Genomic DNA, 19,335 nt, shown 5'->3' with positions numbered 1-19,335 from the left:
ACAAACTTTTGCTTTTTCATTTTTTGAAGCCTCCATTTCAATGGTGAGTTAAGCGGTGGGAAGGCATCGGTGCTAGAAAGGGTCTTCTCACCATCTCACCTCCAACACATGCTCTACCCCAATTTATAGGGCAGAACTGGTCAATCCCAACATTGCGGAGAAGGAACCTTAAAGGATGGTCTTAAAAAACAAATACTCCAAGTCCCTTAGTGTAGTTCATTTGTAAGGGATTGGAGCATCCCTGTATTAATGTTAGGGCCCCGTGAGCTGCAGCACTCACCTGGGCTGCCACCAGCCTGCCGTGACACCGTGCTGCCTTCCTCCTCCTGCTGGTGCTGCCTCTAGCTGTGTGTGCGCCGGCCTATGAAGACCCTGTGGCATGAAAGCCCTGCTGGAGCACCGTCTGATGATGTCACATGGCTGCGTATTTAAATCTTAGCCATGCTTCCCTCTACGCCTCAGCATTAGCAGTGATTGTTGCTCTTGTGCTCCTGTTCCTGCTTGTTCAGCTTTGTCTTGTCCAACTTTGCCCCCTTGCCCTTCTCTCGTACAGTTCCTTTGTGTGTCTTTGTCCACTCCGGCCTGATCTCCTGATATTGACCTCTTCCTTGGACTTAACTATGTTTGCCTGCCGCCTGGACCTGACCTGTTGTCATGGAATTGACCTTGTTTGCCTGCTGCCTGGATCTGACCACATTTTCCTGCTGCTTGCCCCGACTCTCGGCCTGTCTCTGTGTCTCCGGCTTGCTGCCTCTCCTGACCCTGACGTGCCCTTGAACTCTTGCTCCCTTGACCGCCTTAGGGGCCCACCTAAATCCTGGCAGCTGCCAGAACCCAAAGCCTCAACCTGCGGGAGAAGGCCGCTGGCTTAGGTGAAGCTCCAGACTGTCCTGTTCGCCAGCTGCCGGCTTAGGCCCACCTATGAAGTTGCGTCAATAACACCGCAGCACAAATGGCTCACTTCCACACCAATCACTACATTTAATACATCTGTGACTAGCTTTCAAGAGCTAAGATCCCTTCATCAGGTTTGTGAATAAACAAAACTGTGTTTAAACAGTACAGAGTCTGCTTGGCCATAAGGGAGTGAATTTTCAAATGGGTTTCATGCGTAAGTAACATGTACACATGTGTATACTATTTATAACCCTCTATGTGCATATTTTTGGAGACACATGTATATTTTACTGGGGGGGGGGGGTGGGGGTGGGGGAAAGAGGTGGCTTAGAGGCGTTCCAGGAAGGGGTTCATAAGTACACACAATAGGTACTGTTTTGTAAGGGATATGCATGTGTACTAATCAAAGAGTTCTAAACATCAAAATCACAGAACATATAGAAAGACATGGTTTAATGGAACAAAGTCAGCATGGCTTTACCCAAGGCAAGTCTTGCCTCACAAATCTGCTTCACTTTTTTGAAGGAGTTAATAAACATGTAGATAAAGGTGAACCGGTAGATGAAGTGTGCTTGGATTTTCAGAAGGCGTTTGACAAAGTTCTTCATGAGAGGCTTCTAGGAAAAGTAAAAAGACATGGGATAGGTGGCGATGTCCTTTCGTGGATTGCAAACTGGCTAAAAGACAGGAAACAGAGAGTAGGATTAAATGGACAATTTTCTCAGTGGAAGGGAGTGGACAGTGGAGTGCCTCAGGGATCTGTATTGGGACCCTTACTTTTCAATATATTTATAAATGATCTGGAAAGAAATACGACGAGTGAGGTAATCAAATTTGCAGATGATACAAAATTGTTCAGAGTAGTTAAATCACAAGCAGATTGTGATAAATTGCAGGAAGACCTTCTGAGACTGGAAAACAGAATGTTGGGAATTATTAGGAAGGGAATGGTGAATAAAACGGAAAATGTCATAATGCCTCTGTATCATTCCATGGTGAGACCACAGCTTGAATACTGTGTACAATTCTGGTCGCCGCATCTCAAAAAAAAAAGATACAGTTGCACTGGAGAAGGTACAGAGAAGGGCAACCAAAATGATAAAGGGGATGGAACAGCTCCTCTATGAGGAAAGACTAAAGAGGTTAGGACTTTTCAGCTTGGAGAAGAGACGGCTGAGGGGGGATATGATAGAGGTGTTTAAAATCATGAGAGGTCTAGAACGGGTAGATGTGAATCGGTTATTTACTCTTTCGGATAGTAGAAAGACTAGGGGGCACTCCATGAAGTTAGCATGTGGCACATTTAAAACTAATCGGAGAAAGTTCTTCTTCTCTCAACGCACAATTAAACTCTGGAATTTGTTGCCAGAGGATGTGGTTAGTGCAGTTAGTATAGCTGTGTTTAAAAAAGGATTGGATAAGTTTTTGGAGAAGAAGTCCATTACTTGTTATTAATTAAGTTGACTTAGAAAATAGCCACTTCTACTACTAGCAACAGTAACATGAAATAGACATTTTCGGGGACCCTCGATTCATGACGGATTAGAAAATATCGTACAATATTTTCATCCGTCAAAAAATCGATGCACAACCCTAGTGTGCACTAACCCAAAAATCGGGGCCCCCGAAAAAAAAACCCGAACCGCGGGAAAAACGAAATTCCAAGAGGGGGGGGGGCCCCAAAAATGAAGCCCGATACGAAATTTTTACCTGAAGTACATCTCTAGCTAATGTGCAAATGTCACATTAGTTATGCAAGTGGGAGGAGTTTGGGTGGAGTTAATGGTAATGAGCGGCTCCTAACGTCAAATATGGTAACGCACAACAACACGGGTTTTAATGCCGGAAATAACTACACTTTTTTTCTGTGCATTGTGCCCGCATTTATGTTCCCACCCGTGCAGGACAGCATGCCAGGATGGGGGTTATATAAAATTTACAGAGAAGCTTTTGAATATCTATTTAAATAAGTATTGTAAAAAGCCATTAAGTTGCTGGCTAAAAATTACCCCTTCTGAGTGACAAAATTTAACCAGCTAAATGTGCAAGGTGCACACCTGTATCCTGCTAAAAGATGGGCAGCTCTGGGGGGGGGGGGAAGGGGGGGAGAACAGCTTAGCAAGTTACCACTGATTTTCTCTACTAGCCAGCTAAATTTAGGTGATTAAAACTAGGTCAATGGCTTGCAGACAAATCTAACTGGTCAAATAGCCAAAAACTAGCTGCTTAGATTCAGTTGAAAATTCACCAGAAGATAATCTGTTATCTTTGCTGTTCAACAATTTTTGAAGATTGACCTTATTGTGTCTACCAATGGAGTTTAAGTTTATTTATTTATTTAAAAACTTTTCTATACCGTCGTTGGGTTAGATAACCATCATAACGGTTTACATAAGGCCACAACAATGAAACATATGGGTGGTATAGATTACAAATTGGTTATGTGCCATCATTGTACGGTAACAATTCATAATTATAAACTAAGTGGGTATGTTAAGCTTGTTTGTTGGGAACATTTAGGAGGTTTGGTTTTACCATTACAATGCATTGGTAGGTTAAAAATAACAGCTTCTAACTTAGTGCATCTTTATTCCTCATCTATTTTTCTCCTTCTCTTTATCTTTATAAAATGCTTTTTTAAAAAGCCAGGTTTTCAGATTGGTTTTGAAAATTTTCAAATTTCTCCGCAGTCTTATTTCAAGTAGCTTGGTGTTCCATAGTACGGGACCCGCCAGTGACAGTGCTCTTTCCCTTACTTGCGTGAGACGTGCTGATTTGACAGAGGGGATGGTTAGAAGAGCCTTATTAGCAGATCTCAGGTTTCTCTGTGGAACATGGACGCGTAGTGCTGTGTTAAGCCAGTCGGCTTTTTCATCATGGATTAGTTTATGGATTATACATAGTGCCTTATATTGTATTCTTTGTTTTATTGGAAGCCAATGAAGTTCAGCAAGTGTTCCTGTAATGTGGTCATTTCTTTTTTTGCCAGTCAAAATTCTAGCAGCGGAATTTTGCAGTATTTGCAGTGGCCGAATTGTAGATTGAGGTAGTCGTAATAGCAGGGAGTTACAGTAATCTGTGCTTGCGAATATCATTGCTTGTAGAACTGTGCGAAAATTGTTTGTTGTTAAAAGAGGTTTTAGTCTCCTCAGGATCATAAGTTTTGCGTATCCTTCCTTTATTTTCTGTGAGATGTGTTGTTTCATGTTTAGTTCAGGGTCAACTATTACTCCTAGATTTCTTGTTTTTATTGCAAACTCAATGTCTTGAATTTTTTTGGTTATGAGTGTTGGTTGTATATGGTGAGTGTTTTTTCGTTCAAGGTGTAAGAACTCGGTTTTGTCAATGTTAATTACCAGTTCCATCTGGTTTAGGAGTTGTCTGATTATTTCAAGATACATATTGGCTAGTTTCATTGTTTCTTCAATGGTGTTTACAATGGGTAATAATAGTTGTATATCGTTCTTCTTTAGGTATATTGAGATCAATATTCAAAAGCCAAAATGGCAAATGTGGCACATTCAGCCACTTAGCTAAATTATTGTAGTAGTTATCCAGAGCAGCCTCTCTTAGAGCAGCGCGGAAGCGGGCTAACTTTAACCGGATAACTTGTCCAATAAATGACCCATTAAATATTGGCCTCATTAAGTCTTATTTTTTATTCTTCTAAAAATGTTCATCCAAGAAGGAAGATGTCATATCCCTTTTTTACTTTGTCATGCACTGAACCCTTCTTAAGAAAATAAGACTTGGAATACTGGGTCAGAGCAAAGGTCCATCAAGCCCAGTATCCTGTTTCCAACAGTGGCCAATCCAGGTCACAAGTACCTGACAGGATCCTAAAGGGTTAGAGAGATTCCAAGCTGCTTATCCGAAGAATAAGAAACTCTACCTTAATAATGGTTTATAGACTTTTCCTTCAGGAACTTGACCAAACCTTTTATTAAACGTAGCTACACTAATAGCTTTTACCACATCCTCTGGCAATGTTACATTGTTATTTTGAATTTACATTGTTACTTTGAATTTTACATTGTTATTTTGAAGGTTACATTTTTGAAGGTTACATTGTTATTTTGAATTTTGTACTCTTATTCTATTCTTTGTACATAGTTTTTTACTGTTTTATTGTATCGCCCACCTGAGTTCTCTGTAAACCGGCATGATGTGCTGCACGAATGTCGGTAAATAAAAGTTAATAAATAAATAAATAAAATAAATGAATTACAGAGCTTAATCATGCACTGAGTAAAAAAATATTTTCTCTTATTAGTTTTAAATGTATCATCTAGTAACTTCATTGTGTGTCCCCTGGTCTTTGTACTTTTTGAAAGAGTAAAAAACTGATTAGCATTTACTTGTTCCATTCCACTCATTATTTTATAGACCTCTATCATATCTCCCCTCAGCCATCTAGTCTCCAAGCTGAAGAGTCCTAACCTGTTTATAGCCTTTTCTCATAGGGGAATCGTTCCATCCCCTTTATCATTTTGGTTGTCCTTCTCTGTACCTTTTCTAATTCTGCTATATCTTCTTTTGAGATGTGGTGACCAGAACTGCACACAGTACTCAAGATGAGGTCGCACCATGGAGTGATACAGAGGCATCATAATATTCTCTGTTTTATTCTCCATTCCTTTCCTAATAATCTCTAGCATTCTATTTACTTTATTGGCTGCTGCTGCTGCACAGTAAGCAGAAGATGTCAACGTATTTTCAACGATGACACCTAGATCCTTTTCCTGAATGGTGACTCCTAATATGGAAATTTGCATTGTGTAGCTATAATTTGTGTTACTCTTCCCTAAGTTCATCACTTTGCACTTGTCCACATTAAATATTATTTTGCATTTGCATATCCAGTCTCCCAGTTTTGCAAGGTCCTCTTGTGATTTAACAACTTTGAATGATTTTGTTTCAACTTCAGTTTTAATCACCTCACGTGCTCCCATTTCCTGGTTGTTTATAAATATATTAAAAAGCAGTAGTCCAGAACCAGATCCCTGGGGCACTCCACTATTCTTGTGGAACTGAGATGCAAAGCTGTATGAATAGTTATGTTTGAAGCAGGAATGCCAGCAATCGCAAATGCCCATGCATAGCATCTTTACAACACTCTTTTGTTGGCCCTAAATAAACTATCCTAACCTGCAAAGAATCCATACTAAACCCAAAATTCTGCACAACTAAGAGCTTGAAATCATAGCCTTTCCTATCTATTGTATGTCCCTAAGAAAATGTGTTTGCCAAGAGACAGCCTTTGGAGATCACTCAGGACTGTGTACATTTTAAAAGTAAAACTGGCTGACAATTCCTTCTGCCTGAAAGATTGTTAACTTCCACCATGTCAGAAATAAGTGTTGTTGAGATGGTACTTGTCACCACAGGAACGCACCAGAAAGCTCTGCTGCCTGTTCCATCACTTGAATGTGTACATTACGGAGCTGGCAAACATGGCCTACTTTGGGTATTTCAATCAGTGTGAAGACGTTTGAACTTCATGTTCTCAAACTTTGCAGTATGTATTTTAAACCCAAAGTGAGGAAAGAATTGTGAAACAAAGTTTAACTCGGGAAATCAGAGAGGACAGAGGGTATATCAACCTTCAGGAAAAAATGTTTCTAGATTCAGAATCACACTCGAGGAACACAAAAGATAAACTACGGGAGTATACAGAAATAGAAACTGAAGATAAATCATAAGAATGGATTGTGTGTATTTATAATTGGAAAGAGCAATTTTCAAACTACCTGCAGTTGTTCTAAGTCTACACTTGCTTTTTTTACCTGCAGATTTTGTATCAGTTTTCAAAAGGAAGACTTATTAAAGATGTGTATTTTTTTTTTAAACAAAAATGTAAAGCAGGATGAATGAGTCTGTTTTTCTATCATTTCAAATGAATCACAAAATTAAAAAAAAAAAATTGTGTATATTTAATTTTTAGCATATAGTGCACACTATCTCCAGAAAACCAAAAAATGAAAAATATAAAAATCCCTGAAAAATTATTTAATGAAATAAAAATGAAAAAATTTAGGAGATAATTTTGAAAAAGATCTAAGCACATAAAGCTGATTTTTTTGCACGTGAATGAGCTGTTGAAAATAGCTACTTTTATGCACGTAACTCCGTTGAAAATTCACTCTTTGGATGGTAAATTTTAAACAGCCGCACAGGCGTACATGCATGCGCGTATACCGACTCACACCAATGGACGCAGTCATTTTATAACATACGCACGTATATGCATGCATGATAAAAAAAAAATAGGCTGTATGCGTGTACACGTGTGCACAATTTTATACAGACGTGTGCATGTGCGCGCAAATGCCGCCTCTACCGCTTAAGTGGGGGAATTTTAGTAGATATGGGCGCCAACGCAATTATCAGTTTCCCCAGTTCATTCCCAGTTCGCTCAGGTAAAGGACAGAACTTTCTAGCCCCCTAGTTAAATACGCTCCCTTTTACCCTGTTAGCCCCAACCCTTAAAACCCCGCTGATCACCCTAATTGTTATTGTTTCATGACTTACACGCTATCCGTAATAGAAGTAAAGTTACCTGATAGGTGACCTCAGCATTTGCTAGTGCGCATAAATATTTACGCCCTGGTTTGATTGAAAAATCCAGGAACGCTCATGCCCCACCCACAGCTCGCCCCTTTATCAAAAAAGGTTTTGTGCATAAAAGTATCTATGAAGTTGTGCCTTTTAAAATCCACGCAGCACGCGCCAGCCCAGCTTCTCTGCATATCTCCTAGCTTTGACGCGTGTAGGGCTTTAAAAATTCACTTGTTAGTGTGCATATCCCTAAGATTTATCCTTTGAAAATTTGCTAAGAAAATGCACCTGCACAACTTTCACCTCCTTTTTATGTGAATACTCCTTCCTGGTAAAGTTATGTGCATACTTCTGAAACTTAAAAGTATTCACGGACTTACAAGCCCCTGCCAACTCCACGCTCTGGAGCACACCCTTTCATCGTGGATGGCAATTTATTTGTAATTTCACCTGCTTATGGGAGGGCAGTTATCAAAGTCCCCATTTTCCATGGTTCAAGCACTGTTTTACCTGCGGAAGTAGCTTTGAAAGTCGCCCTGAGGGAGGATGATTTTCACCATGGGTCTCTCGCTTCCCTCCACTCCTCTGCCTCAAACATCCAGCCCCACACCTCTCTCAACCCCTTTACCTGTCTCCCCTTCCGCTCTCAGCTTCCTCCATCCCCCAACTGCTCTCAGCCCTCTCTTCTCCCTCCCCCTTGCCCTGACCCTCCTCTCTCTGCAGGGAGAGGCAGCTCTCGGCTCCATCTCCTACCTCCCACAGGGAATTGGGTCCTTGTAAGCAGAATGAGCCAACCAGGCAAGCGGGAACAACTCAGAAGTGCTTCTTCCGCCTCCCATCGGAGAGCCAGGACCAGAAGAAAAGAGAGAGGCTGCCATGGGTGGGGGCCTGAGACACTGGAATGGAAAACCCCCATTGTGCTGCCCCGTCTGCCTGCTGCCTCTGAGCTGAAGGTTTATTTGATTAATATTCCGTGCGGACTGCATTCAGATACTGCAGGTATCCGAGGGCTCACAATCTAAGTTTATACCTGACGCAATGGAGAGTGACATGGCTTGCCCAACCAAGGCCACGAAGGAGCAGCAGTGGGAAAGACTGTAAAATGGGAAAATACCCAGCCCTGATAACCTATCACAAAATACAGCAATCCTCAAACAAGAACAGGAGGAAATAGAAAAGAATCCGCCCCCTGCAGATAATAATATTAGTAAACTGTTCTGTAATGTCCTCAATGGGCGAATACTAAAATTCCTAACAGCAAAAGCCTACATGGAAGTCAGACTGGGTTCCTTCCAAAATCCAGAACCGTTTCTCTATCTTCCAACCCCTCCTCAGGCAGAGTATTTGCAATGATTTATTGACTTTGCAAACGCCTTCGGGTCTCTCGGGCACCCTGTCTTATGGGCACCCTGTCTCAACTTTAAACTCCTACAAACTGGAACTGGGGGGGGGGAAACGTAAGATTATAATTAATCCCATGTATTGATCTATCAGCTGCAAAGTACAAATAGATGCAAGAAAGAGAAGCGTGTGGCAAAACACTTCAGGACTGTTCTTCAAAAAAAACTTCCAATATATGAACAGGTAAATGTGAAGGTGAAAGAGAGCAAATCAGAAAACAAAAAAACTTCACATGTAAATATGTATTTAGTTTAATTAAATTATTAAAAAAGATGTTATGACAAGGAGGAAAACTCCTCAGAACCTCTATGCCCGTTCTAGTTAGAACAAAATGGCATTTTTAAGGTTATTTCAATCATAGGTCTTGAAAAACCTCCAACCACCTAATTCTTCAATTTTATTATTCAAAAAAAGTTGTTTTTTTCTTTTTCTATGTTTTTTTTTTTAAAAGGGTGTATATGCTTGTCAATTCATCACTTAACACTGGATCAAGAGAGCAACTTATTATATCTCGGTTGTTTGAAAACTGCTGAATATATCAGCCAAAAGAGTCTAATATTTATTCCTCCATAATATGGTTCTTATCTGAATCATGATGTCATACACGACCATCTCCTTCACATATACAGCTGTCCACTTCCCATGTTGCTTCTTACTGATGATCCTTGTTAAGGTTACTCGAGATGGACTGGTAACCTGAAGAATAACTTATTCATAAATCAAGCCGACGTCAGCTAACGTTTCACCATCTGGCAGTACCAAGGCCCAATCTTAATAAAGGTTTTCAACATTCCATATCTTTCTCTGCTGCGGAGCGCCGCTATAATCAAATCTGAAGATAATCCCGCCAAAATAAGGGCCACCAATCAAGGAAAGGGAGAAAGAAATTCGTGAATGAAATCACGGGACTGAAAGTGACCAATCAAAAGGCACTGCCAAAGGATTAGGTGAACTTCAGAAGAGAAACAAAAGGCCCAAGATGTCAAATCAGAAGCAAAAGGATTTAAAGAGTCATAAAAACGTAGTAATAGTGAATGAAATCACACGGCCGGAGAGCATCTAAACAAAAAGTATTACCTTCAGATTCTTTCAGCGCTGAACAGCAAAATAGGGGCGTTCATGAAGAACAGAGTGAACAATAAGAATGGCCATGGGTCATTTGGTGATAGCATCTACCTGATGAACTCTCCCAGATGCCACAGCGGGAGGGGACCGAAGAGTAAATCTCAATTCACGTAGAAGGCCTGTTTAAGAGCACTTTTGATCGCCCGTGAAGGATATCCCCTTGACAGAAATCTGGACATCAGCGAGGTCTATATTCGGACACTGGACAGCAAAGTTAGCCTAAGGGCAAAACACGGTTTGTACCGGGGGACTTATTGCTGTTGGAAATTGTGGTTCTGTTCTGAAGTTCTCATTAAACTGCTGTGGAACAAGTCATTGTCTTGGACTTTCAAGTTTTTTTTCTTGGACTTTCAAGTTTTTTGAAGAACAGTCCTGAAGGACTTTGCTACACATTTCCTTTTTTTGGGAAGCAAAAATAAATAAGATGAAGACAAACAGCTTCAGACAGGAGTGACAGGGATGTTACCTGAGCCCCACAATCTTCAACATCTACATCAATGACCTTCCCCACAGTGATAGAGAGATCCTCAGCTCCAGGGCTAAAACTAAATGATTCTGAAGCCAGGTGATTTGATCATTCTGTCTCTCACCGCAGAAGGTCTACAAGACACCTGCAAGAGACCTACTGCCAATCATGAGCCCTACAAGTAAACGTGGAGAAAACAAAAATTATGGTTTTCCAGAAAAGGCCAACAAACCTCCAACATAAATTCAAAGTCTTTCTAAATAAACAAGAAGCTGAACAACCCTAGAGTGTACATAACCTGGCTCGAGAAAACGCTCTAAGAGCCCTATATGCAATAAAGAAACCTCTGGAAAAATACCTCCCCCACAGTGACTACTATGAAAATTATTTGATAGCATCATTCAGCCAATCGTCTTCTATGACAGTGAGGCCTGCGGTCCATCATTAACCCTAAACTATTCAGAGTGTGACAGAACTGCAAGCAGACATTCTGTGTCCACAGAAACAGCCCTAATAACGGGTGCAGAGCAGAATTAGGACCTTTCCCCTTACTATTCAACATGCATAAAGAATATTAAAATTCTGGGGTCACCTGAATAAAAACGACCCAAACTCCCTCTACTACCAGGAGTACCTGGTAGTAGAGGGAGTGAAGTAACACAAAACCCTGTGAAGTAACACAAAACCCTGGAAAAAACAAACATACTCAGCACCTATGTAGCAAAGCTGCCATACCAAAGCAGCACTAACACCCTGAACCCTGGCATACAAAAGGAAGGTAAGGCACATACTGCAAAGTGCCCTCAAACACCAATGCACTTCCTATTCGGAGGAAAACATTGGAAAACAGAAAAAAACTGGATCGCTACAGTTCCCTACACAGAAAATACACTTCAATCACAAATGTAAAAAAACCAACAACAGACAGGCCGTCACCAAATGCAGGACAAATGATAGACTAGAAATAGAAAGGTGGAGATAAAAATCAAACTGGAACCCCCAAGACAGGCAATCTTTGCATGCAAAGCAACACTGGAGAAACAGGAATGCATTCCCCTCCCGTGTTGTGGAAATTGCAAAGAAATCAGAGATGCACATTTCCCCAACGCTGACGGAGAAAACCCAAGAGGTCCCACAAAAGAATGAACGTGGAAAAGCTCTGCATAATCCTGGTGGAAACAGGAGAAACAGCAGCTACAACAGCAAACCATGTGGCGCCCTGCCACCAGGCCAGAAATGAAACCTGACCAGGGATAATGCGGACCAGCACGAAAACCCGAGCCACGTCCCTCACGCTGCCCTCTCCCTAACCTGCACCTTTATTTCACTTGCTAACAAGTTTGTAATGTTTTCCCCCTTCTTTTCCTTTTAATCATTCTGCATTATTTCTTTGGCAGCGCATGCACAATTGTCATGCCAATAAAGTTATCTGAAGCTGGATCTACCTCCCCCCCCCACCCGGCCGCTCTTTTTCCTGCTGGCAAGCCGTGCAGAAGCCGACTCCACCCCGGTGCTATCAGAAAGTGAGGCCCCCTTTCGTTGTACGGACCCAGGGGTGCAGCTGAATCCCCCACAGAACCTCCACCACTGCCCCCGCCCCCATCCCCAGCGGCGCACGTCCTTACCTGCAATATTCATGCAAAGGACAGCGTGTGACAGTACGGACAAATGTGCAAAAAAATGCAACAAAAAAAACTCAAGAAAGAAAGAAAAGGGCTACAGAAATGTTTCAGGGGCATCTCATTTGTAAGTCAGCTTACTTTTTAAAGGCTTGCCCCGCGGGTGTGTGTTCCACCTCGAATCCTGCTTGCCTCAGTACATCAATTACCGTGTTGTTGCCAAGGAAGTGGCCTAAAACAGAAAGAAACAATGAGAAAGTTATTTCCAATCGTCCAAGGAAGAGCTCAGTGCTTCAGAGCTCCAGTTTTCAGAGGACCAGGAAAACGTAACCCTGCCGAGACCCCTGCAGGATTTTCCCCTGTCAGAGAAGCGTGAGGCATTGGCAGGATTCTGGCTGCAGTTAGCTTATTGCAGCGGAAGGTACCTTTCCCTGTAAGTGAAATGGAAGGAAGAGGGTAGGAGAGCAAGAAGAAGATTATAAGTTAAGGCAACACAGATCTAACAGGTAAACTTCCCCCCAAGTTTTTCAGAAAACTTCAAAATGTTCAGAGGATCAGCTACCTTTTACATTTCCTAACTTTTGTGAGGAGCTCCGTCCGATTATTACGTTCTTATCTTAGTATTCAGATTAGTTTGAAAAAACAAAACAAAAGATACATAACTTGCCATTCCAAGCTTCTCTCATTGGAACGGAAAACTCCTCTAATTCTTAAGGAAGAAAGGCTGCTGTGACGGTGTAGGAAAGTGCTCAGCAGGTTGTTGGGTATCCAGCGACTGAGAACGCTACAGTATATGACAGCCTGACGCAGCTTGGGGACGCCTGGCTGACCCTCCGCTGAAAGTTATTTGTTCTACATTGTTGATGGTGGTGGAGGGGAGGTTGGATGGGAAGCGAGAGATCTTCAGATCAAAATAGATCAAAAGCAGGTGATGTTTTATCAGGACTCATTACTAAGGCAGGCAGAGTTAACCCCACTCCGCCCCGATGATACAGCAAGCTGAAAAATATTCACAGCAACATTCAACAAGTAATCATCACTGATTATATTTCCTACCATTAGATGTCGTTTGCTGCTTGTGATTTATAGTCTGAGCTTCCATATGGTGGTTCCATTGCAATGCATTAATTTAAACCATGTCCATGCCATTTCAAAATGAGATTACTCTAAATTACGGCTGGTTCATGCAGTTGAAACTCACAGCCACTATGCTAATATAGGAGTGAATTTTCAAAGACTTATATGGAGCTTGTGCGTGCAAAACTGGAATGCATGTGTGTAAAGAGCCTTTTTCCAGGCCAAAACACTTTCAGAAGGCAGCAAGTAAGCATGTATTTCCACTGCTGTGTGGAAAAGCATGCACTGAGAAAGAGGGCATTTCAAGGGCATTGGAAAGGCATCAAGGTGAAAAAGTACTTGCATACTCATGGATTTTATTAGGAGAGTATAAAGGTTCATGAATGCCTTTACAGCTGTTGATATGGTCATGAAAATTAAATCCAATATCTCTTTTGTTTGCAGATTTTGGGTGGGGAGTGTGGGGGCAAATGGCGAAGAAGGATATGGATAGATAAACAGGTGTGCGGTCAAAGGTCAAGTGGTGTGCGGTCTGGATCAACCAATGGAGGGTCTCGGCAAACTACTGCTTGCAACTACGCTCACAAGCAAGTATTTTCATAAGCGAGCTAAGCGCATACATCAGCCAACTTTATAGAAAATCCTGCCTTGGCGCATAAACTGAGGATTATTACACGCACACGTTACAATTGTTTTCAGCATAAAATATCCGTGCATTCTTTCATAAAATATGTGAATTCTTTTACAATCTGTGTGAATCCCTGAAGAAAAAAAAAATATGCTCATGCTGAAGAAGACAGAGAGATGTGATATTTTATAAATTGTGCAGCTCCCACTGCACAGTTTGTAAAATGCAGGCATAATTTTAGGTGCACATGTTTATGCTTGTGTTTGCTAAGTTATGCTCGCTATTGAAAAATACCCTCATAATATGTCACGTAAATTGGCGTATCTCATTTACTCTAGGCAAGTCTATATCTAGAAAGTTATGCATTCTATAATCTGCCTTCTTCTGACAAAGCATTTAAAACATGTTTAAAACACTATTTAAGCACTTCTGAATTGTATTTCTTTTCCTTTTATCCTTATTTTAAAATACGTACAAATATTGAGGAAAGGTTGCAATAGGAAAGCTTGTTAATGCATGGACCATGTCTGTTTGCCGTTACTTTTTCTGTAAGGAGCATCAAAGGCACACAAAATGGTGATGAATGCATTTATTGTGTAAAGTGTTAAAAAGCGGCAGCAGCTGCTGCAGTCATGCAAACAGTGCGAATGTGTCTGCTACCTTTCTGTGGCCACACCTGCAAGACTGAACGGGGCTCGGTGATCACAGCAGTAATCTAGATTTATAATTGCATTCATTCTTTAGGGGCATGAATACAGTCATCTATTAGATCAGATGATCTTTATGTCAGCTTTAAAAGGGAAGGAGGAGAGAGAATAGTGCTATTATAATTGCTACATATTTACAATGGCTTAACCTGAAGCCCAGTGGGATAAAGAGGCTCGTTCAAGTTAACATGGTCTAAATAGGAGAGCAGGATTTCAACTCATGAGTCTCAAGTGTTCTCTTGGTTGAAGTTCACTGCTAGATGACGTCTCATTCTTTACTGAGAGGGACCTTTGTTCTGGGAAGATGTGCTTTTATTAATATCACCCATGCAGGCCCCTTGATCCTTGAAGAGGCGTATGTATGGAGGGGTAGGGATGGTGGTGGTGGAGGAGAGGGATTTGGGACTGCAGAATTTCCATTGTCCTTCTTGTGTCAGGGTCAGGTGGAGGGTATTACATTAGGACTTCCAAGCCCCCATCACTGTTCTTGTGCCAGGGGTGGGAACGTTGATTCGGGGCTGCCAAGCCCTGTCACTGTTCTCAAGTTCTGGGTGTGATGATTGGCACTACTGCTCACAAGAGTCTATATTTTTTGGATATGATCAATAAAGCTGGATTTGACAATTGTAATCAATGTTAAAATCTGTAGTAGGGATGTGCATTTGTTTAAAACAAATGCATTTTTTTTGTAATGAGAAAGTTGATGTTCTGTTCGTTCCGAATGAAACGAACCAAAAACAGACTTTTCCAAAAATATCCAGAAATGTTTGGATATTTTTAATTTGGCTTGAGAAGCAAAAAATAAAATAATAAAAAAAAATATATATATAAAAGAGGTTTCCCTGGACCACTGCCTCCCGCTGTTTCCTTGGTGCTCACTCCTCTTGCCAATAAGCCTGGTCCAGGCCTGTGGCCTCTCCTGGCCTGGACCCTCAATTACCCCTTCTATGGGAGTCTTCAGTGTAGAAAGGGCAGAAGCAATTCCCAGTTGCTCCTGCCCTGCCAGCTCCAACTTCCCAATGGAACCAGCTTGTCTTGGGGCTGATACTATGTTGATGTACAACCGTACAACATTTGACCATACAACAAAATGGCATTGGCTGACTCTGAGACGGTTACCATTTAGTTTTTTGTAAAATATTGGCGCTGGCTGGTGCCAATGTGCAGCCACAGCTGGTGGAGCAGGAATGACTGGGGCTCACTCCTGTCTCTTTCTACACTAAAGTCCCTCACTGAGAGGCAAATGGGGGCTGGGGATTATTTGCAGGGGTCATAGGGCAAAGGGGCCTAGGGAAACCCCAGCTTGGCTTGGTTCAACCCAGCCTGGGTGGGGTGGGGGGGGGGTTCTAGTCCTATCTTTTTGGCAAGGAGTGGGGGTGGGGAGTGTAGGGGCCGAAGCAAGCTCTGGGCACTAAGGCAGTGAGGGTAGGGCTCAGGAAGGCCATGTCTTTATTTTTTAATGACATATTTATTTCTGTTTGGAAAGTTAACCAAGCTGAAATAGACATCCCCCAAATAAAAAAAAAACCCAAACCAAAACAAAGTTTTTTCCCCTGTATATCCTACTCTGATGTATTTGAAGCAAAATACATTAATACAAATGAATTAAAAAAATAATCTGAATTTCCTGGGTTGGCTCAGATTTGCCTGCCTTTTCTGGGTTCTTATTGCTTAAAACCCTCCTCTCAGGTACTACGCTGAATTGTCTTGGATTTTAATTTGAGGCAGCTCTGGAGTACTCACTGCTTCATATAGTGAAGTGGACAGAAAGGCTTCTTGTGGTCCAATCAGTTTTTCTATTTAAACTGCAATCATTGGCTACTTTATTGAAGTGTTTAGATATCAGGTGAGTGGAACAACCTAGAGCCAACCCTTGCTCTGGTTGGAGTGGGAAGCATCAAAATTCAGCTGCGCTGGGGGGGGGGGGGGGGTGATGAGTTTTCACAAGTTGTGTCAAAGGAACTCCGATGTCTTCCAAGAAAGGTTGGATCACAGTTGACGGCTATTTAGAAAATCCAAATCACACCCTACAAAAACCTTCCCCTGCTCAGAGATGGCTCTATAATTATGCCAAACTGGTTCTCCCATCCATATGCAATAGTCTAGGATCTTCTGGAAAATATGAACAGGATAAGGACGACATGACTGAACTGAAGTGGGTTATGGCCAAGTTAATCCTTAAGATATCTAAGGCACTGCTTTATGTTGTTCTTTTCTTTCTATGTACAGCTTAGCTGATTTATTACCACAATTTAAGGCCTATCAGAACTGTCGTGTGACCATTTCTTAGCCCTGGGTCATTTTGACCTCCTTGGCTACTAACAGAAATACGTATGTACATTTGGACTGTGCAGAGAGCCTTTTATGGCGGTAATTAGTTTTCCTGAGTTGGGGTGTCGTGCTCTGGCCTCGGTCATGTCACGCTGCTTTTACATCTTAACCTGTCTTTATCCTGCTTTCAGCCTTATTGGTTTAACCATTTTTTTTTTTTTTTTTAAATAAATGAAATTCACAAAGTCTCCTTTTGCCCTGTGAGCTTCTCTTGATTAGATTGTAAGATTTACTGGGAGGAGACTTCCTCAGCTTTGTTTCTCCACAGCGCTGCGTATGTCGCGTAGCGCTATAGAAGTGATAGTGACAGGCCTCTCTCTCCCTCCCTCCCTTCTCGTCACTCCTCTTCTTCTCTCCCTTCCGCCACCTCCTCACTCAACCCTTCCCCTCCTCTTTTATTCCCTTCACTCTCTTCCTTTCACTTTACTCCCCTCTCCTCTCCTCATTCATTCCCTTCCCCCTGCTCACTCACTACTTCCTTTCCCTGCCTTTTCATTCTCATCTCTCCCTCCCTCCCTTCACTCTCACCCCTCCCATTCACCTCCTCCCTCCTTTCCTTTCACCCCTTCTCCTAACTTGCCATTCTCTCTTTCCTTTATGTTCTCACCACTTCCTCACTACTCTCACCTTCCTTTATGTCCCCCCTTCACTCTCACCTCTCTCATTCACCACTCTCCTCCCACTCCTCTCATTCATTCCCGTCTTTTCTCTTCCTTCCTTTTCCTCTCCAGGGGTCTGCAAAGTAGAAAGGGGTAGGAGCGATCGCCAATCACTCCTGCCCAGTGGGTTCCAGTTCAAAAATTGCAGCCTCTGTAGGTGTTCCTCAGGGGTCGGCCCTGTCTGCTACCCTATTTAACATATATATGTCTCCGCTTTGTAAACTGCTATCTGGTCTGACCCTAAATTACAAACTGAATGCCAGTGTCATTCAGCTTTCATGCCGGTAATGTCCACCTGGCTGGTGCTGTTTGACAAGGTCTCAATTTGTTTTTATTGAAAGACGTTAGCTGTGCCATAACAAGCCTGCTCCGAAAGTCCAGAAGACGAAAGTGATGTTTCTGAGTAGAGTTTGCTCCATGGATCATCCAACATATTTTAATTTGAAGGCCACAAAACTACTATTGTTAATCAAGTCCATAACCTAGGAGTTATCTTGGACTCAGATCTTTCTATGCAGGCACAGATAAACACAAAGGTAGGATTTTCATTTTGTAAGCTCTGAATGATTCACAGATTGCAAACTCTTCTGAATCTGGACGACTTTCCCTATCTTCTGCAAATTATGGTTCTATCAGTGCTGGATTATTGTAATTTACTATATATGGGATTACCATCCATGCACTTCAGATCTAGTCAAAATTCAGCCACATGTATATTGACCAGTACACATATTAAAGATCATATAAGTCCTTCAGTGACTGCACTGTGTACGATCTGCTGGAGGATGAAATACAAGGCTGCCTTACTTATTCACTTTTGAGTAGCAATGCTTGATCCCGGGTATGTGCAATGCTTCGTGCTCTTTGATCGGCACATTGAGGACTTCGTTTGGCCCATCTGACAGATACAGGTTAGGGCCTTTTCCATTGCAGGGCTGCTGTTTTTTGAGCAACTGTGGTTACTTAGGGAATAGCCACTGCTATTAATCGCATCAGTAGCATGGGATCTTCTTAGTGTTTGGGTACTTGCCAGGTTCTCGTGGCCTGGTTTGGCCTCTGTTGGAAACAGGATGCTGGGCTTGATGGACCCTTGGTCTGACCCAGCATGGCAAGTTCTTATGTTCTTATGTTCTTAAAACTGTTCCAAGCAGACGGTGCGGCCAGGCGGGAAGCAAAGGCGTCCAGAGCTGTAGGAAGATCTGACCTGGGGATGAAGCTGGCCACCTCCCTCACAGCTGTGCGCAGTCCAACTCGGCGCTAATAACTTAAGTCCTTACCTCCACCTCTCCCCGCGCCCCTTCCCCAGCGTGCCCGGAGCAAAGAGAGCACAGAATCGATGCGGAAAGAAGGCGCAGCGTTCTTACTTCAGGGTCCCCAAGAAAGAGAGGCCTGACCCGGCCGCCACAACCCCACCACCGCTGTTTCTTTCAGCATTTTGTTCTTTTTTTTTTTTCACTCTTTCTTTCCTGGCGGCTGAGGATAGGGGAAGGACTAGGGGGGACAGCCCCGTGGCAATGTTGAGCTGCAAAGCCTATTTTTCATAATTTAATATCGCTAAGAATTTTTCTTTTTACCGTTCAGTTATTTGAATTTCACATTTCTATCTCTCATCAAAATGAACTGAAAATACTTTCATATACGGCCCTGCGCAGCCTAGAATCACTTCAGCGATAAATATTTCTGGCAAGGGATTTTTCATTCAATAAAAAAAAGACTGCAGGCAAATTCATGCTTCTTCTGCAGAAAGTGAAAGCATTCTTCATGATAAAATAAAATTGAACACATTCTCCCCTTTTGTCTCCAAAATCTGAAGAAATAAATCCCTAAAATTATTTTAATTTATTGTGACAGTGAAAGCTAAGACAAA

General features: G+C 42.0%; 1 protein-coding gene across 1 annotated transcript in view; it reads right to left on the bottom strand.

The window, feature by feature from the left end:
• The window catches only part of TRABD2B (TraB domain containing 2B), a 384,859-nt gene that overhangs the window by 22,304 nt on the left and 343,220 nt on the right, over positions 1-19,335 (bottom strand). Inside the window, 1 exon segment of the mRNA XM_029618552.1 lies at positions 12,208-12,298. Coding sequence (XP_029474412.1) covers positions 12,208-12,298 — 91 coding nt within the window.

The sequence above is a fragment of the Rhinatrema bivittatum genome, chromosome 10, assembly GCF_901001135.1.
Source record: "Rhinatrema bivittatum chromosome 10, aRhiBiv1.1, whole genome shotgun sequence".
In the NCBI taxonomy this organism is placed as follows: Eukaryota; Metazoa; Chordata; class Amphibia; order Gymnophiona; family Rhinatrematidae; genus Rhinatrema; species Rhinatrema bivittatum.
This window is presented reverse-complemented; position numbering and strand designations above follow the sequence as displayed.